At 44.5% G+C, this 14,553-nt stretch overlaps 1 protein-coding gene across 2 annotated transcripts in view; it reads left to right on the top strand.

Annotated features, from left to right (window-relative positions):
• Window positions 1-14,553, top strand: part of ULK1 (unc-51 like autophagy activating kinase 1) — a 101,097-nt gene that overhangs the window by 13,795 nt on the left and 72,749 nt on the right. For both annotated transcript variants that reach the window (XM_054006583.1, XM_054006584.1), the window contains exons 4-5: window positions 6,561-6,593; window positions 8,636-8,672. In XM_054006583.1, coding sequence (XP_053862558.1) covers window positions 6,561-6,593; window positions 8,636-8,672 — 70 coding nt within the window. The remainder of the gene's footprint in view (window positions 1-6,560; window positions 6,594-8,635; window positions 8,673-14,553) is intronic.

Raw genomic sequence — 14,553 nt, 5'->3', positions numbered from 1 at the left:
GTTCTGGCTGTGTGATCTTTTCTAGGCAGAGGTGGGTGGTTCGGGTAATCTCCAGGATAGGTTGTCTCCATTTGTTACTGACTGCATCCTGAATAGACTATCTCTGTAAATATAGGCCCCGATGGAAAGGGACTCATTGACTTCAGTGGAAGTTGGATCAGGTGCTTAATGCTTTTGTGAGGTACCTGATTGACAGCTCTGGAAGCTGACGTCTTCTAGGTCATCTCCACCAGCCTACATAAATGTCTTGCCTAGAGGCTTTGTTGTTTTGTAGCGTGAAGTTAGTTTACAATGGAATCATATCATAAGGTTGTTTTGAACGTGAAGGCCTTTGTAGTCCACATTTAGTGACAACATTCAGGTGTGAATTTTATATAGTGGGGTCGGTTATGAGACCCCTACCGGTCTGGGCCAGACTGGTGTAGAGTTCTGTAAGCTGTTACTATTTTGGTGGTCTCCATGGAATGATTTAGAGTCTGTGCACATCTGAGTTGACTGTTGTCCACATTGTCAAACCATCCTCACGATGGGCCACTGGTGAGTGTGTTTCTGGTCTCCACTTTGTGCCTGATTCACCGAGGATGCGAGTCTGTTAAGGCTCCAGCCACCAGCAGGGATGCCTTGGCTGTCTAGCTCAAACTGAAGCATCTCCTGCTATTAGCTCTGGAGGTCCTGAGTTCTGTCCCTGCTGTGTGAACCAAGATGCCGGCCATCATGCTGGGCATCTCTGAGAAGAGACCAAGGATGTGCTCGGCATCAGTCTGACCTACCCCCTCACTTCCCACAGGAGTCTGTTCAGGTCAGTGCTGAGACCCATTAATGGCAGATTTTTCTCTCCCTTGACTTCTAGTTTGTGTCTGGGAATGAGGGAATTTTAACAATAGGCCCCATACAGCAATCCCTGGTGACTTTCAAGATCTGGATTTTGTAGCTGTCAAATGTTTTAAATTCCTGATGGCAAAGTTTTAATACAGGCTTAAAAAGCCATTTACACAAAGGCACTGAGCGTGTGAACTTCCTTGTCCATGCTGCTGCTTTGTATTTCTTTTCTACTCTGTTCAAACTTACTAAGGTCTTTCTATGAAAGGAAAGGTGGGCTATCTATTTTTTCTGGTCTCCTGTTATCACCAGTCCCATACAGACCAGTGGAAATAGTGCATTATTGAATGGGGTTGTCATAGTTGTAAGAAAAATGACCCCTCTACCTTTTGTCTCCTAACCATTTTGTTAAATTTGGCTGTAGGCCAGGCCCTAGGATAGAGACAGGAGAATGATGGCATTGTGAGAGCAAACATCCTTGATGGGTTTTTTTAAAGCAGTGGAATGAGGATGACAAACTAAGTCAGGAAAAACTAATTTTGGTATGTCTGCTTCACTTCTGATATGCCACCTTCCAGTCTGTCTGGAAGGGGAATGTAAAGGGTCACAATATTGTTAGGCCTTAGATGTTGTAACAAATTGAACCATCCTTGATAGTTTCCACAACTGTAGGACATTACTTCAAGGATTCCAGCACAGTGCTGGTCTACAGCAACTTCTGCTGCACAGCTTAATTAAAATCATATTTCCTTCACTATTGGTTTATTTCTCCCAGTGCATGTGTGTTGGTTTGCAGACAATAGATTGTCAGTAACTATTTCCCTCCCCTTTCCTTATTTTTAACACCCAATTAAAGAGAAACTTCACTGCTAGAGTCTCTAATGGCAGAACTACAAATTGGGCAACAATCCAGGGTGATTCATAGTCCTGCTGAACGCCTTTGGTGGTGTCCCTCTGACACTACACCTGGACGCGTATTGCATGTAAGTGGATTGCAGTCAGTGGGCTGCTGTTGCCTGAGAAGAGGACAGAAGTGAAGGTGCTGTCTCCATGTATTTTTTCCCTCAACTAGTGGCAAAATTAGCGGCTGCTACAGAAACTGGCAAACACGAGCCAGGGGCCCTAAGTAGAACCTCAATGGCTTTTATACATCAGCTCTGCAATGGACTAATGACCTGGAATAGTATTCTCGGGATTAACGTGCAAGTGAATGTTCTGGGCACTTCAGTTTGCCTCAAAGGGCCCAAAGCGGTTGGGAGGCCCAAGGTCTGGTCTGCCATATTTTTCTTTCTTTTGTTTCTTAATGAACAAAACCCACCTGCACTGGAGGGATCACAAGTGAAAGGAAACCGGTTTCGGTTCTGGACTTTCGTAAATGAGTTTTCAAGGGGAGAATATTAAGAGTCTTGTTAAACTACTCAATGTATTCCAATCCCAGTGAGCTTTCCCCAAGCAAACTGTATGACTGAAGTTTGGCGTTGGGGATCTTCAGCATGATACCCCACACCTGCCTGACGTAAATAATGCTCTCTAAGGTGGCTAAAAGTAAGGAAAGCCTCCCAGTGTGTACTTGCAAACCCCCTCTAGATAACTACATTTCAAATGCAGCCCTGCCCCAAGCCCCATTCAGTTTGTTCCCTGACCCCAGACGCAGCCCTACTACAGAGGAGCTGGGAGCTATGCATCATAAATGGAAGAGTAACACACACACAGCATATTTTGGATTATGAATCTGTAGCTTTTTAAAAAAATGGGAACGAGGGGAGACAATTTCACTTTCCATCAGAAATGATGGATAACTGCGCACAATCTTGGCATGAATTTGCCTCAAACCTGATCTACAGCAGAAGTGTCCTACTGCTTCCTAACGAGGTTGGAAACACACTGACAATGCTGTCGCTGGAGGAGGGACACTGTATCTCTTAATTAGAGCAGCGAGAAGCTTGCTGTCTGACGAGTGACTTTCAGGTATTTCTTTGCTTCTTCTGCGTCCTAGGCTGGAATGGTGAAACCTGAAGCATAAAGGTCACACTCTGTTGCTAGGCAGGTTGATTGGAGTCTTTCTCATATCTATCCAGGCACTTATATAGCATCTGAGCTGTATTTAAGTGTTGTGTATACACACCAACTACCGAACCAAATCCCTTTCTGTTACATTTCCACTGACTTCAAAACAAATTACAAAGGTGGAAGACCAAACTATACAATAACCTGACAGATCTGTCCCATCCATACTAGCTCCTGTCTCATCAATTATAAGAGGGTTTTGCAAGCATGTATGGTGCTTAACTTGCATAAACTAGAATATGCCTCCATCAGAGGATCTTGGTGTGCTACACTGGTAAAGAATTAATCCTCCCAACACCCTTGCTAGTTAAGTAAGCAGCGTTGTTTTACAGGCAGAGAGATTAAGTCACAAAGAGGTTAAAGGGCCTTGATTCTTTTTTTTCAGATGTTCTGATCTCTCACGGTTCCAGCTGAAGTTCATGACTGTTGCTGGGTGTTCAGCATTTCTGAAAATTGGGTGCTGAGTGACTTGTCTCTGGCTATTCAGGAAGCTTGTGTTACATCTGGGAATAATCCCCAGACCTTCTGACTCCCAGTCAGTGCTGGAAGCACAGACGGTTTTGAATAGAATGTGAAAGCAGGTTGGGTCGAAGCGTGCACTTCTTTTAAATGCAGGGGTTGGAATCCAAGCCCTGTCTCATGCAGTTCTTGTCCTACACAGAAATGCAACAAAGACGCTCTTAAAAATATCACAGTAAATTGCTCATGGGCCGAACACAAGAGACCTTTTAAAATTCAGCTTAGCCTGGTAACTGGAACAGCTGTGAAAGCCGCAAACTGCCAGCCCTTGGGTCTGGGGAGCACTTTGAACCTGGGGAGCCTTTGGAACACACACTACCAGGCTGCTGATCATTTGCATCCCCTCTTAATGCATTGTTGGGGGAAGGCCGCTTACTTTGCATGCGTCTGTTTCTTGGCTTCTATGCACTCCAGGTAGTTAAAGGTCAACAAAAATATATTTAACTCTTGCTTGCAACCCTTGAAACTCTAAATGTCATTTCCACTACACCTCTGAACCGGAACTACAAGAGGTGGGCGAGGCCTTGACAGAAGGAGCTGTTATGACACAGACTTGACAGACTGCAGAGTCCTTTGAGTAGGCAAGGATGAAAGGAGCAATGGGGAGGGGCTGGAGCTGCTTTTAAAGCTCACATTTGGGGGCGGGGGGAGGGGTGAAGATTGATGCCTTTTGAAGTGGAAGCCCTGCAGAGAGAGGGGAACAGTATAGCAGATGCTGAATGATTTGGTAGCTAAGGCATTGGCCTGGGACAAGGTAGAGGGGCTCAGTTCCTTGCCCTGCCCCAGATGTCAAAGCACTTCCGGGTCGATAAGTGGTTGTTTTCAGTGCCTGTTCTTACTTGAGCTGAGAGTGGCTTTTAGGATGTGGACAGATATGTCCTCCGCTTGATTTAAGAGATACTAGCAAGACCCATTTAAGGAGTCTGTAAATAGACTAGAGATGGGGACCCTGAGGCTTTGAGGGCGCAGAAGAGCCTCTGGTTGATGATTATTTAAGGTAACTTTCAGAAGTGACTTTGGTGCCTAAGGCTAATTGAAAGTCAGTGGGACTGACGCCCCTAAATTAGGCAGTTCTGAACAATGTTACCCTTAAATTAATAACATTTTTGGGTGTGTTCTTGTACAGGTGCCCAGAGCTTAAAATAGGCATGTTTTTAGCAATTGAATGCCACTGACTACTGAGTTTTGCAAATACTCTCATAGTTAGTTAGCTTGTCCTGTCCCCACCCTGTGCTGTGTCTTGTCATAGTCCTAGACTGAGAGTTCTCAGGGGCAGGGACAGTCTGTGTTTTATTTGTTTGTACAGTTTCTAGCACAGTGGAACTCTGATTGGGGTCTAGAGGCAGTACCTCAATAATCATATGTTAAAGGAGACACAGGAGTGACGAGGAAAAACTAGGGCCATTGTTAAAGAATGAATGTCACATCTACCTTGATCATTGTCCCATTTTTGAAGACCACATTGCTGGTTCCATAGAGGCCTGAGCAGGATTTGAACTCCTCCAGGAATTTGGAAGAGCTTGTATCTTTGATTCAGTCTAGGTTGCCCGACTCTGATAGAAAATAGTAGTGTAGTTACTATTATCATGGTTCTACTGAATCTGTTACTTCCTTCATAATGCCTGTCTGGCTTTTGCTGGGGCAAGGAGGTTGAGAATAACCCTACTTTCTCATGATAATTCCATGTAGTTAGGAGTAAAAAGCTGCTAGCACTGAATTACTGTGTAATAGCTGCTCCCTTCAATGTATTCTTCTAAATAGCCTTCTCCATTCTTAACCCTGTTCCATAGGGCCGCATACTTGTATGCAGTGTACAAAGCCAAGACGGGGGACCAATGAAGAAGGCATTTTTAAGGCGGGAGAGAGCATTCCAAGGCAGTGCACATAACAAACTCTAGAAGAACAGCTGTCCATTTGGGATTTGATGCCTGACTTGGCTCTCACAAAGTTCCGCATTTGGAGAGAACCAAAGCCACATGCTGACATCAAGCGTTTTAATGTGTTGGTGTCTTTAAATATTGCTCTATGTTCATGTTTATTTAGAACTAAGGCAAAAAAGCTACACTGCTAAACCAAGATTTCAATTTGAACTTGCAATCTGTGTGAACCAGGATTCCCTGGTGCCTTGCTTACATTGTGAGGCCTCAGAGGAAAGGCCAAACGCCATCAGCAGTCTGGGAAGTGTTGGTTTTCTGTATGTCCTTGATTACTGAGTCATGTTATCCAGGATGGGAAATTAGCCAGGATGGGAAAGGAATGGTGTCCCTAGCCTGTTTGTCAGAGGGTGGTGCTGGATGGCAGGAGAGAGATCACTTGATTATTACCTGTTAGGTTCACTCCCTCTGGGGCACCTGGCATTGGTCACTGTCAGAAGACAGGATACTGGGCTGGATGGACCTTTGGTCTGACCCAGTATGGCCATTTGTATGTTCTTATGTTAATGTTAGAATGAAATGTGTCCCAGAACCTTACCTGCATCTTAGCTAGTAGTTCAGGAACTGATTCTTCAGGAGCTCCTGGATTCCTTGATCTTTTTTTCCACCAACCAACTCCTTTAAGATAAATTTTAATTAGAACTGTCTCCAACCAAAAGCCCAAGATTTGAACACTTTGAACTGGATAGGAGTTTAGATCAACATTTGTGTTCTGCCCTCAACCTCCACAGTGGGCAAAACCAAGACTTTCCCTCCAAACACACCTGAGCTGGGGGGGTTGAAATGCAGATCCCAATTCTGTGTCTCAGCACCACCTCCAATTCTGAGCTAAGTGCACGTTTCCTTCCCCTTCCCTCACATAGGTGCTCCTTGTATGGAAATAGCTGCTGGTAATACCTGGGAGCCCTAAAGGAGTACCAAGACCAAAGTCAGAAGAAGGGATAGGCTCTCAGAAATGGATAACTTGCTCAACTCTGTGTGAAGTACTTGGCGCTTACATAGAATTTTCATCATCCCACATCATCTTCATGAATTAATCCTCATAATGCCCATTGCAAGGAAGATATATGATAGTTTCCCATCCCCGGTTTGGGGATAATGAGATGAGGTTTTACCCCCCAAAACTACTAACTTACTTTTTTCTTTCAGGTGCACAATGGCTTTAACTTTTCTGATCTTCAAATGCTTAAATCTTCTTTTGTTTTTTTTCCTTTTCCCCAGGAACTGGCGAACTCTGTCTACTTGGTTATGGAGGTGAGTTATTCTGATACACTGACAAAGCGGATAGACCTTTTATTTGGATAGGGCTTTCCTGTTTCATGGTCTAGTTGGAGCTCCTCTTGCTATCGAATTTGCAGGTGCACGTCCGTGAGGCTGAAGGGGGTATGTGAAGCGCACTAAATGTGACGGGTTGGATCACAGAAACCCCCTTGGGGCTGCCAACTGATGTGCCAAGACTACTTCTGCCTCTGCTTTCCCTGCCAGCTTGGGATGCAGCACTCTGTCTTGTTGAGCCAGACACGCCAGTCTGCTCCAACACAGACCCAGGGTCTGAACCACGTGCCCCAAGGCTGCAGACTTAACTGAAAGCAGCTTAAGAAGTGTACCTATCTTTAACACTCAGATGCCCAACTCCCAGTGGGGTCCAAACCCTAAATAAATCCGTTTTACCCTGTATACGTTTATACAGGGTAAACTCATAAATTGTTCGCTCTCTATAACACCGATAGAGAGAGATGCACAGCTGTTTGCTCCCCTCCCCCAGGTATTAATACATACTCTGGGTTAATTAATAAGTAAAAAGTGATTTTATTAAATACAGAAAGTAGGATTTAAGTGGTTCCAAGTAATAGCAGACAGAACAAAGTGAATTACCAAGCAAAATAAAATAAAAAGCTTCTTTTTACAGACAAGTCTCCTTCTAGTCTGGGTCCAGCAATCACTCACACCCCCAGTAGTTACTGTCCTTTGTTCCAGTTTCTTTCAGGTATCTTTGGGGGGTGGAGAGGCTATCTCTTTAGCCAGCCGAAGACAAAATGGAGGGGTCTTCCAGGGGTCTAAATAGACTTTCTCTTGGGGGTGGAGACCCCCTCCTCTCTCCTATTCAAAGTCCAGCTCCAAGATGGAGTTTTGGAGTCACGTGGACAAGTCGCATGTGCATGCATGACTCAGTTTTTACAGGCATCAGACATTGTTTACGTGCTACCCTGAACGTCCTCAGGTAGACTTCTTATGTGGATTGGAGCCTTCCAAGATTCATTGTCCTTTAAGTGTTTCTTGATTGGGCACTAATTTGCACATTCCTTTCTCGAGAAGCTGACCAAATGCTTTACTAAGGCTACTTAGAAATCAAGCAAGTACACAGCCAATATTCATAACTTCGAATACAACCATGACACATGCGTACAAATAGGATGAATAGATTCAGTAGATCATAACCTTTGCAGAGATATGTTACATGGCATATGTAGCATAAAACATATTCCAGTTATGTCATATATACATTCATAAGCATATTTCCATGAAGCCTTATGGGGTGCACTGTCACACGAAGTTCAAGCACAACAGAGCTCAAGCACTAGGCTGTTTTTAATCTCTCTATTGCTGGAATGCCTGTTTAGCGCAGGCTTGACCTGGAAGACTTTTTATCTTGAAGGGGAATATATGTTACTACCTACTATTCACTAATGAGCAATTTCATGGAAAGAACTACAACACGTTATAGTTGTAGAGCTGCCAAACCTTATATATACTCTTATGTTCTCTTCAAACTGAGCTCTCATTGGATGTTTCCATACTAGCAGGGGAGCATAATTGAGTGAGCTTTGAATACTTATTCGTAGACACTCCCGGTTCCTTTCCTGATCCCATGATGTAAACATCATTATGGAGGGCTGGTCTACACTGGGGGTGGGAGGTGGAGGGGCATCGATCTAAGGTACGCAACTTCAGCTACGAGAATTACGTAGCTGAAGTCGACATATCTTAGATTGATGTACCTTGGGTCCTCACGGCGCGGGATCGACGGCCACGGCTCCCCCGTTGACTCCACTTCCGCCTCTCGCTCTGGTGGAGTTCCGGAGTCAATGGGGAGCGCGTTCGGGGATCGATTTATCGCGTCTAAATGAGACGCGATAAATCGATCCCTGATAGATTGATGATTACCCGCCGATCTGGCGGGTAGTGAAGACGTACCCAGAGTTCCCATCTTACTTAATTTGCTTCCTCTGTTTGTTAAATCTTTGCCACCCTGCCCAATGCTAACTTAAACTTTTGTTGTTCTCTTCTATTTCCAGTACTGCAATGGTGGTGACCTGGCTGATTACCTGCACAGTAAGTAGACCAAAGGAGAGGACATCCTTTATGTTTCAAAGGAAACGTTTTGAATTTTTATTTGTTAGAGTAGTTGGAATTTGTGAAAGATAAGAACATAAGAATGACCATACCAGGTCACACCAATGGTCCATCTAGTCCAGTACCTGTCTTCCAACAGTAGCCAACACCAGACATTTCAGAGGAAGGAACAGAACAGGGCAATCATCAAGTGATCCATCCCCTGTCGTCCAGTCCCAGCATCTGGAACCCAGAGTGTGGTTTTGCATCCCTGACCATCTTGGCTAATAGCCATTGATGGACCTATCCTCCATGAAGTTATCTAATTCGTTTTTGAATCCAGTTATAGTTTTGGCCTTCACAACATCCCCTGGCAGTGAGTTCCACAGGTTGACTGTGCATTGTGTGAAGAAGTACTTCCTTATGTTTGTTTTAAACCTGCTGCAAATTAATTTCATTAGGTGACCCCTGGTTCTTGTGTTATGTGAAGAGTGTGGATTTGATCTTTTCCCCATGAAACAAATATACTATCATTGCTCTTCTTTTCCCTTTGCCAAGTGCTTCTTCATTGGTGAATGTACATGTGCTTTGCAAATAGTAAGTCCATGGAAGCCAACTAGGATTGCTTGTATGCTCTGCAATTTAGGTCAATAATGACTATTGGGAATGGGCTGCTGTCCGCAGTTACCCTGCTTAATCTATAAGGTCATTGTAATTAGACTGTTTATTTGAATTCCACCAATGACTACAAGCTGCTTTAGGCGCAACAGGCATCTTGCTCATCAGCTGGAAAAAAAAATTGCAAACTTGTTTATACTGATGCCTTGCCTTTGCATAGTGTTTCATCTTCCAGGATCCCAAAGAAAGTTGGGTGTTCCTTTTTTAAACAAACATAGGCAAAATGCAGCCACCTCTGGGATGTAACACCCCATGTATTTAACAGCATATGGAACTACTACCCAACAGTACAGAAGTTAAGAACAGTGTGCATCCAATTGAAATGCCAGGGGAAATTTCGAGCCTGCACAGTGTAGAGTGATAAGTACAAACATTTAGAAACTGTTGTACAGCACAATAGTCAGATGTTTTTGACCTGTATGTGTTAATTAGCTTCAGGTTAGTGGTAGCGGCTGTATGTCCTCTTCTTTCCTTACTTTAAGCTGAAAGTAACTTGTGATGCAGGGACTAAGACCCTGATCCTACAAGCTGCTCTGCCAGTCCAGAGACCCACTGAGCAGCTTGCAGGATCATGATTTAAATGAACAACCCCAAGAACTCAAGGCTCCTATTGAAAGACAGACTGGAATGGGGTCTGAATGGAGAGTATGTTTCCTGGATGCTTAACTTGGAGCTTTGCTGGAGCTATGCTGGACTTAAAACTTATTGTCGTTTTTTAAGTATTTTGTTTTTGTCTTGCAGGCTGACTGAAAGATTAAAGCTGTCTCTTGGCTCTCTATGAGCTAAGATCAAGCGTAGTACCTGTTCTTATCAGTTTATTAATCTCTCTTTCTGTGTGGCTTTTGGGTCACGTTTAAACAAACAGTGCCAATCCAGGGTGGCTTCTGCATTTGTTGTTAACATTATGAGATGGTATTAAAATAATAGTAATAATAATTTTACTGGAGGCTTTTTATTTAAATGAGATGATGACTGGACACTGTGGAACTTGAAGGACTAAAAGCTAAATTCACATTTGCCTTGGAGCTAACTTCAGTGTCTCATGAATGATGAATTCAGGACTCATGCTAATGTGCTCCAGCCCATTCATATGGGATAGCAAATGACATTTAACTGTTGATTTTAGTCTATGGAAGGGCATTGGTAGCTGAAGAAATGTGAAGAATCATTTTACTCTTCACATAATTTTGGTAGAGATGAGTCAGAGGGGACCTAGACTTGCATTTTAATTCCGAGTTTTGCATGCTTGGTGTTAGTTCTGTTGTGATGCTTTCACATCCATTAGGTGATGGTGTGCAGAAATGGAACCCCTTTTCTGGAGCAGGGACAGTTTCATGAGTGCCAAATTAATGTGTTTGTACTTAACAGCTTTTTTGCTGAATATAATTGGAACTTTTAATAATGGAGCACTTTAAAAATAGCCAAACCTTAGTTGATTTACTATGGCATTAAAATTGTTGAACTAGACTAACAACGAGCTGTGATCGGTAGCAATGAAATGGGGGTGCAGTTGGGGAGACAAGAGGTGAGGAGTGGCATAAAAATTTAGGAGTCCATGGTTTCAAGCAGTGTCCTGAGCTATGTGCACAAGGCTTTGCTTGTATGCACAATTGCAAAGTGTTGTACGCACAGATGGCTGCTTCTGCCCATTTTGAAAATTTGACTTGTAGGGTGGGATTTTTTTGCAGCAACCTGGGTGAGTTAGGAGCACAAGTCCCACTGAAAGCCAGTGGGATTTGCGCTTCTACATCAGTAGGCAAATTGCACCCATGGTAGCTAACTTTTTTCAGCGTAGCTGACCTGAGCTCTAGAGCAATGGTTCTCCACCTCTGTGGACCCAGTTGTAAACCTTGATGGCCTGTTGCGACTTAGTAAATAGCTTTAGCACAAAAAACATCTGGCTTACTAAATATTTCTTACCCATGATGCATAATATACACCATCCTGGCAGCTCCTGTGGTTCCAGTTCCACAGGGCTGGCTGGGCTCGGCTCAGATCCTTGCACCAGGCATTGCAGCCTGGTGTATGGGGTTGCAGCGCCACTCAGATTTGGCCCAGCCATGCCCCTTCCCTTCCCTTTCCCCCCCGGGCCTTCCACACAACCCTTTGACACGTTCTGGTGACCCAGTTTTGGGTCACGACCCATGGGCTGAGAAACCCTGCTCTAGAGGGTAAACCACTGAGCTATGCGTCCGTGACTCAGAACCGCGCACGTGTATACAGACACCCCCCCCCCCCATTTGAACGTTAAGCTTCCAGCAGCGGTTTATAGAACATGCACCTACTTGTATCGCCACTCGTACGTGCAGACCATGGCAGCACAAAAGTGGAGCACTCTATGCAATTAGGTTAGGCTGCTAATTAAACTCATTTGCTTGCTATCATGACTTGCTTGCTTTGCATCCAAAACTGACTATAATAAGGAGATTGGTAGTCACTTCTAGAAGGTGACGATTAATTTTAGTTGCCATTCAACCTCTTTGTTTTGGGGGCTTTAATGTCCAATGGGCTACTGGTTGCTGCTTTGATCCCTGGGTTACTCAAAGGTGGTTACGTTAGGCTTTTTCCTTCCCTAAAATTACTTTACTTTTTGCAGTTGTGAGGAGCAGCTACCAGGTAAGAATAAATTGAAGGACGTGTGTAGTCTTGCTTCTGACTCTTAAAACCTAGGTGACAATTATGAATAACAGTGGCTAATAAAACCTAAGTGAGCTGTGTGCACCAAAGGGAAAACCTCATCACATGAACTCCATATGTTGAAAAAACTCCACTGATCCTTATCAGAACCTATTTTTAGAGAAATTTCTACCAGCCGATCCCGTCTCCAAATCACATAGGAGACATCTTTTAGGGATGTATTCACGCAATGCCATGCTCGTACCTCAGCATCAGCAGACAGACGTTTCAGATGAGTAGTTTTGCTCTTGAGATTATTCAGGCTGCTTTAGCCTTTTTTAAAACCTCTCTACCTCCTGCCCCCTTCTCCCAAGCTTCTCTGCTTGGTTTGGCATCCAGCCTTCAACAAACTTCCAGAATGTGTTTGCTAACAAGGAAATGAGGCACGGAATGTTCATATCTGTTGCCTCAGCAACATCTGACCGGGCCCCCGTCCTATATCATGCTGGTTTGCCTGTTCCCTGCGAGGCTGTTTGACTGGGTGTTCTCTTATTGCCCGGGTACAGTCACCTGTCATTGTGTGCAGACCCTTCACTGCCCTTCGTAGATGTAGAATTTCTTTTTTTTTTTTTAAAGCTGTCCCCTTATTAAACATTTCTGAACGTTCATGTTTCTTCCAGGGCGTTTCACTGAAGTGCAAAAACCCAAACAAACTTCTGCTCTATAGCCTGAATTTCCTGTTGTACGGAGCTGTTGTTTGACCGCTCTTTAATTGTGGCATCTCTTTTTCCCATCCATTCATGGAGTATTTCGGCAGGTAATTCCTGTTAATGCTAACGTGAGCTACACATGCAAATCCCCTTATCATTGGGAGAATAGGCTCTTAAACCTACTGATCCATTCTGCCCTCTAATTAAAAATGTTGGGAGATATTTTAATTCTCCATTGCATCCAAAGCAACTCTAATTCTCTACCATAAATCAAAAGACGTATGTGTGTTCTTCACTGTGAAATGCGTTGGTTTTGGTTTCCCCCTCATCTTCAGTCCTATCCCTTGGATACGTGGCCTGCTACGACTGCACTGCCTGCAGTGAACAGGAATTTGATTTCACTGTCCGATGTGTCTTTCCTTTTGACAGCTCTGTGGACTTTGTCTTCAGTTGTAGCTCAGCAGGTGTCATGTATCGAAGTGAGAGAGTACAATACAGCTTTACATTGCGTGGTAGGTTAGCAGAGCAGTGGAAAGTGTCACACGAGTGATTGGTCTCAACTCAGGAGTAACTGGATGAAATTTTATGGCCTTTGTTATGCAGAATGTCAGACTAGGTGATCTAATGGTCTCTTTTGGCCTCCAGCTCTGGGCATCTATTGGTAGTGAGGCAGGTAGATGGAGGAGCCAACTTTGTGAAGAGAATTTCTCACCAGAGCAACATGTATCTTTTTTTTTTTTTTTTAGATAGACCATGTTGTGTGAGAGCATGCGGGTTGAAAGGGGCGTGTAATAACTACTATAGGTTGAATTCTAACAAGTTAGGAAAGCTGCAAGAAGGACGCCCCTGAGTTCTTGGGCACCCCTTTGCAAAAGGAGTGAGGCATTTCTCACCCGGGATTGAGAGCGGGGCCCCCACTGTCGGCCTTCCGTGGCTCCCACTGACAAAATTGCGGTGGAAGAGCATTGACTTTAATGGCCTTTGGATCAGGCCTGTATTGAGGACAGACCCAGCTGATACTTGTGGGTAAGATGAGATGTTACTCTTCCCTCCCCTCCCCCAATCCCAAATATCCTGTCCATAAAGTTGTCATGTTTAATTCAGTATGTCTGTGCTAGGGTCATCTGATCCAGGCCCCCTGTGTTTGCTCTAGCTCACCTTGCAGCCTCAGGGCAGGTAAAGCCCTGTCCACAGAGTGCTGACCAGGGTGCTTCTAGATGCTTTCAGCTTTTTCCAGCAGTCTGTGAGCTTGGAGCCATGCGGGCCTCTGACTGACCTGCTGTAAATATTTGCTCTGTTCTACTGACCTGTCTAGCAGTCCCCGAGGCAGTCAGCGGAGTGCCTTATTGCTTGTCGAGCCCACAAAAATAAACGCATGGATATTGTTACTACTTAGATATGGCAGAGCAAGGCTTGTGAAACAGTAGCATGGCCTTGCAGAGAACGCAGGCTAACGACAGGCTCAGGTTGGGGGGTGCCCAATCCCCGTTGCATGTTTTAATACTTTGCCAGCTATGCTATGGTTAGGGCCCTACCAAATTCAAGGCCATGAAAAACACGTCACGGACCATGAAATCTGGCCTTTTGTGTGCTTTTCCCTACACTATACAGATTTCACAGAGGAGACCAGAGTTTCTCAAATTGGGGGTCCTGACCCAAAAGGGAGTTGCAGGGGGGGGTCACAAGGGTATTTTAGGGGGGTCACAGTATTGCCACCCTTACTTCTCTGCTGACTTCAGAGCTGGGCAGCCGGAGAGCGGCGGCTGTTGTCCAGGTGCCCAGTTCTGAAGACAGCACCCCACCAGCAGCAGCGCAGAAATAAGGGAGGCAATACATATCATGCCACCCTTACTTCTGCGCTGCTGCCTTCGGAGCTG

Source organism: Malaclemys terrapin, chromosome 16 (genome assembly GCF_027887155.1).
Source record: "Malaclemys terrapin pileata isolate rMalTer1 chromosome 16, rMalTer1.hap1, whole genome shotgun sequence".
Lineage (NCBI taxonomy): Eukaryota > Metazoa > Chordata > Testudines > Emydidae > Malaclemys > Malaclemys terrapin.
Note: the sequence above shows the minus strand (reverse complement) of the source record. Positions and strands in the feature narration are given on the sequence as shown.